This window comes from Propithecus coquereli, unplaced genomic scaffold (assembly GCF_000956105.1).
Source record: "Propithecus coquereli isolate 6110/MARCELLA unplaced genomic scaffold, Pcoq_1.0 Scaffold341, whole genome shotgun sequence".
NCBI classification, from domain to species: Eukaryota; Metazoa; Chordata; class Mammalia; order Primates; family Indriidae; genus Propithecus; species Propithecus coquereli.
The window spans coordinates 2,660,509-2,666,392 of record NW_012149075.1 but is presented as its reverse complement, the minus strand read 5'-3'; the positions used below and the strand labels follow the sequence as shown (position 1 = coordinate 2,666,392).

General features: G+C 47.2%; 1 protein-coding gene across 1 annotated transcript in view; it reads right to left on the bottom strand.

The window, feature by feature from the left end:
- RCAN3 (RCAN family member 3) overlaps window positions 1-2,958 on the bottom strand; it is a 51,983-nt gene extending 49,025 nt beyond the window's left edge. The window contains exons 1-3 of the mRNA XM_012650867.1: window positions 2,955-2,958; window positions 1,640-2,009; window positions 1,101-1,194 (exon numbers count right to left, since the gene is read on the bottom strand). Of these exons, the coding sequence (XP_012506321.1) occupies window positions 1,101-1,194; window positions 1,640-2,009; window positions 2,955-2,958 (468 nt within the window). The remainder of the gene's footprint in view (window positions 1-1,100; window positions 1,195-1,639; window positions 2,010-2,954) is intronic.
- Between the last annotated feature and the right edge of the window lie 2,926 nt (window positions 2,959-5,884).

The window sequence follows — 5,884 nt, the reverse complement described above, 5'->3', positions numbered from 1 at the left end:
AAAAAAAAATTTGGTGTAACAGTAAAGAGGTGAAAATTCAATTTTTGTATTTTGTATGTTTCAATGATGTATGCCCTGTTTTCATAAATAATGTAGAATTGGTCCTGTTATTATTATCAAAGTTCCTGCTACACCAGGAATAGTGGTATTAGCATGAGATAGATAATAGAAATAAACCAAAATCAACTGTCAGAACATATGAAAACAACAGGGTTTAAAGAATAATTGAAGTAGAGATATAAAAGACTGATGCTCTGTTTTGCTGTACATAACTCATTTCCTCTCAATATAACCTCTACATTCTAGGGAAAAAGTGAAGAGCACTGTCTGCCCCTCCACCTTCTGTGGTTTTTTAGGTCTAAGTAACAAACAGTATCGAACTTCAGAGCTTCTACTATTTCACAGGTTTCAAGTCCAACGGATTTCCAAGTCACAATATTTTTCATGATGTTTAAGTTTTTCAACCTAGAACTCCACTAATGCCAGACGAAATATGTCCTCATTTTTTTTTTTTTACCTAATGTTCATATATTTAAAAGTTTGTTACATTTCTATAGTAGGAGAAATCTCTTCCCAGGTGAAGAAACAAAAGGCTTGCCAATGCAGTAAAATGTAAAGATGATGAAGGGGCTCTTGGTTTTCAGGCTTTCCACAATCTTCCTGCATCGAAAGTCCATTTCTAGAATACCAGCACAAAATCCCCACCAAAATCAACCAATTTGTCTGATGTACAAACACCTAGATCCTGACTCTTAATGTGTTTATACAGTTCAATATATTGAACCAAAGCTAAGGAAATAGCCTTAAAATAAATTATTTTAAGTCGTATGTAATCACAGCTACAGACAAATCAGTTGCTTCTCTTGCCACATAGCACATCACAGATTTTTATGAAAAGTTCAGATAAATTTGGTGTACTAGCTAGCTTTCGATAAAAAGGGGAGCGAATATTTCTGGCTCTGAGCACTCCACGAAAACACTTTAATCCTAGTTTGCATCTGAAACACGAATCTGAACTGCTTCCCACGCCAGAATCCTAATCTCTAAGGGAGATGATCAGATTTTGCACGAAGCCGGCACGAAGCACCCTGGAAACAGACCTCTGTGGCTCTACCTGTCCTGGCAGCGGACGGAAGCAGATGCACAAGTTTCAAGAAGTTGGGGAATAACCGATGCGACGGCTCTGCCCGCACCCTGGAGGAAGGGGGCGAGAGAGACAGAGAGAGGGGCTTCCGCCCTCGGGCTGTCCCCGTTTTATCGGCTGCACCTTTCCGGCCCTCAGGGGTGGGCTGGGCCTGTCAGCTCGTCAAAGAGTCAAGCAGTTGATGGGAGAAAACTGCTGTTGGTGGGGGAGAGAAAACAATTTTTAAAAAAAATTTTCGTTTTGTTCTCCAGGACACCACCCAGAGGCTACCGGAGAAGAGCCTGGGCACCACCGGGGCTGGGGCGGGAGGCAGGGTCGCGGCAACACCTGCGGGGTCTCGGCTCGGGGGAGCCCACTCCTCCCGGGCATCTCCAGCGGCTTCTCTTTTTTATTTTTTTTTTTAACTTTTCGCCCCCGCCCGGGGTCCCACCGCGGCCGGCCGCAGACCGGCTCCGAGTCGCCGGGCGCCGGCCCCGCCTGCGAGGGGAGACTCACCTGCGCCCTGCCCGGCAGGACGGAAGCCGGAGGAGCCGAGAGGCCTGGCGGCGGCGGGGCTGCACTGGAGCCTGGCTGCGCGGGGGCCCGGGCCGGGACAGAGTCGGGAGCCGCGCGGCCGCCCGCAGCTCGCCCGCCACGCCCTCGACGCCCGCGGGAGCCGCAGCCTCGGCGGAGACGCGGGCGGCACCTGGGCCTGAGCTAGGCGGCCGGCACCGCGCGCGCCCCCGCGCGGCCTGTCCCGCCCCCGCTCGTCCGACGCAGGCGCCGGAGGCCGGCCGGGGGCGGGGGCGGGGGCGCGCGGGGGCGCGCGGGGGCGGGGGCGTCTCGGGCACGCGCGCTCCGCCCGCTCCTTCCGGAGTCTCGGTCTCTTCAAAAGGGGCAGAGGCGGGGGCGTTAGGTTCCCCCGAAAACAAGTCCCTTGGTGACCTTATTGTATTCCACTGTGACCAGAGTAGTTTTATCTCCTTTCCCTACTGGCCCCACGTTGACGGTCACAAGAGTAGTTAACAGGAATATCGTGAACATTTACCCAGGGCCAGTTACTATGTACACTGCGCCCAGTGCTTTGTGAGCTTCACCTCATTTCACCTCGCAGTAACCAGCGAACCGGATATTGTCGCCCCCACCTTATAGATGAGGAGCAGCTTCCTTGTGCCTAATTGCCCGAGGCGAGGTGGCTATTAGGTAGCTGAGCTGTAGGTAGCACCCAGGGTGTGACTCCACATCCGGGACCCTTAACCCTGGTGGTTTACTGCCCCGGCCGCCGCCTCCTCCTCCTGCTCCTCCTCCTCTCCCTTTCCCTCCTCCTCCTTCCCCTTCGTAATCCTCCTGCTCGCTCTGCTCCCCCTCCTTCTCCTCCTGCTCACCCTCCTCCCCTTTCTCCTCTTCCTGTTACTACCCCTCACGCTATGCCTTATGCACAGTAGTGATGATATTTACCTTTTTTAATGCTTTGTTTTTCGTTTACAAAACACTTCAACGCACGCAGTCTTGCCCGATTGTCTCAGAAGCCTGAGGAGGCAGTGGGACATCATTATGCCGATTTCGCACATGGGAAGAGCCAGGGTCTAAGCGGTTCAGTGAATTATGCAAAGACAGTGGTAGGACCAGTGCTTACACTGACAGGTATTATTATTATTATTGTTGTTATCACTATTTTTACAAAGTACCTGAGCCCAACTTGGAAGGGAGCTGGTGTCTCTTCCCTTAGATTGAGGGGAGGGAAACAGGGACACAGAGCAGGAAAGGAGCTTGTCTGGGCTCCCATCGTTAAGGATGTGCAGTTAGAAGAAAATCAGCTCTGATCACTCACTCATGGCCCCCTCTAGGGCAAAGCGAAGGTTAAAATCAAAGGCACTCAGGCACTCAGCACCTGCTCATGGGGTAGGAATATGGACTAAATTGTGTAGACTGCGTCTAATGGCTGTTAGATTTAAACCAAGGAAACGGGGTTGGATTATGACTGCAATGGCTCCTTAGCAGTTGGCCCCCAGACCGTGGCAGAGATAGGTCCAAGAAGTCATCCCTCCTGTCTTCTGCTCCTTCTTCTCCTGCTCCTCATCTTGGCTTAACCAAATTCTTCACTTTTATTCATTTAACAAGTATGAATTGCAAGCCACTTCCTTTGTCAAGGTCACCCTAAGAGCTGTAGTAATTTTTTCTTCTCTAAATTTTCCTAACACAGCAACTTCTGCAAAAATTGAGTTTTTATAGCAAACGAGTTTGGAAGCTGCTGCTTCTGTACCCCTGCTTGGGGATCCATGGAGACATAAACACAAAAAATGGGACTCTGAGAGGTCCTAAGTCAAAAGACCAGTTTAGCTTTGTTTAACTCAGTTTCCCTGAGGTATTAGGCCAGGTGCTGGGTGTTGGGCTTGCAAAGGTAAGACTCATACAAATCTGCCACTTGAGGAGCTCACAGGTAGGGGGGACAGTGATTGTGATAACAATTGTATGTATGCACTAATAGAGACATTTGCAAAGTGCTGGCAAAGCAGAGGAAGTGAGCAATCCTATCTGCATAGGTCAGGAAAGACTTTGTAGTTAAGAGGATATTTAAGTAGGAGTTCTCTAGGTGGAGGAAATGAAACAGATCATTCTATGGAAATAACAGCATATTTAGAGGTATATAGGTATATCTTTGGGTTGGTCTTTGGGGTAAGCATCATCAAGTATTATTCAAGAGTCTCTTTTTTTGCATACAATACATCACGCAAACTGGGGTAAGCAACAAATGGAATTCATTGACTCACATGACTCACATAACAGAAAAGTTGAGGGCTTCAGGCATGGCTGGATCCAGGGGTTTAAACTGTGACATCAGAATTTAGTCTTTTATCTCCATTTCTTGTCTCTATTTCCCTTTGTATTGACTTTTCATTCTCAGGCTGCATTTCCCTATGAGATGGCAGGATGGCTGCTTACAACTTCAAATCACACCGTTACCAGCAGACAGTTTCTTTTCCCCCATGCTATCAACAAAAGTCCCAGGACTGCATCTCATTCGTCTAATTTACATTATTTGTGTATCACTAAACCATTCTCTTGAGAAGGGGCATGGAATATTCTGACAGCCCAGGCCTGGGTCATGTGCTCACCTCTGGAGCTGGGGCGAGGTCAGCTCCTCTCAAATCTCAGGAACTGGGGTTGGGGAGAGGTGGCTTCCTGTGCTAGATATTTTCTGTTGATTTCTCCACATCTACTCTCTACCCTTTTCCTTCCTGATTTGTACCTCAAGAGGCCAACCAGCATGGACTGCTTCAATAGGTCCTTTGTCCTTTGGCTTACAGTTGAATTCATCTAATAGAAGCTATCAGAAATAAGATAAGAGGGTTGGGGGATGAAGTAAGGGTATTATTCCACTGGCTCCTTCTTTTCTAGGTTGCTGCAGGTTGGTTACATACATTTACTGAAGCATCTGTCAAGTGACCTTCTTCATACAGGTACTCTTTCCTAGTTCTGATAAATTCTCCCTTCTCCTGCCCCAGAGGTGATCATGGCTTCCCTCCATTGCCAGCCTCAGGGTGTCATACCATCATTCCTGCTTGTTTCCTTCAACCCAGCCCAAGCTTTTATATATAACTTTTGCTAAACTTTCCTTAGATTTATCATCTACTGGGACCTTCATAGTCACATTCACCAAAGGAAATTCAAATTTCTATTACTGAAAGAAAGGGAAATGAATAAAGAGCAGTAAGATAGTGATACTGGTTTGGAAAAGGTACTACGATAGTGCAGACCAGAGATGACTGTGGCTTCGACGGGGTCATGAAGGTGGAAGTGGTGAGAAATATTAGGATTCTGGCTATATCTCAAAGGTGAAGTTAACAAAATTTACTGATGAGTTAAATGTGAATTCTGTGCAGTAGAGGGGAGTTGAGGACAGAAGCAGTTGGAAAACATACATCCGGAGCCTAGGAGTGAGCTCAGCCCAGGCGTAGTGATTTGGGAGGGAGGTATGGTGGTTAGTCGAAATCATGGGCTCAGATGAGATGACCCAGGGAGGGCATGTGGAATAGACACAACAAGGACAAAGGGCAGACTCCGGAACAACACCAATCTTTCCACAGTGGACAGAGGAAGAGTTGCCATCTTGTACCTGTCATCTAGGTCGTGAGCAACTCGAGAACTTGAGCACAAGAACGGAATCTTCCACATCCTGTCTCTGCACCATTGTGTCTAGCAAGGTGACGGGCACGCAGTGTGTAATAAATGCTTGTTATGAATGAAACTGACGCAGTCTCACATTTCTAACACCCCCTCCCTCTCCTCACTGTGAGGTTTGAGTTACAGGCAAGAGAGGAGAAAGAGAAATTGATCCCCGTAGCTCAAGCCACTGAAACTTGTGGCGAGGTTGATAAGCATTTTGCTGTCCTGGAAAACTTAAGTAGAACCTGCCAGATGATGCCACAGATCCGAGTAGCACATCTCTTGCCTTTCAGGAGAATTTCCAGACAGGTGATTTTGTTTCAGATTTTTCTTATTTTTATTTGAGTAGATGTAACAGTCAATACTCTAAAAAGTCCTTATTAGGTTTGTGCTATGAAAGTAATACAGGTGGCAAAAGATCTCGCTTTAACACTCATACACTGCTGGGGGAGTGTAAAAAGATGCAACAGTTTTTTGGAAACTTTGCCAGTTTATCAAGCTAAACATACTACTCTATGACCCAGAAATTCCACTCCTACACTCCTAGATGTATACTTAAGAGAAATGTAGGGAAATGTTAACCAAAAAAAAAAA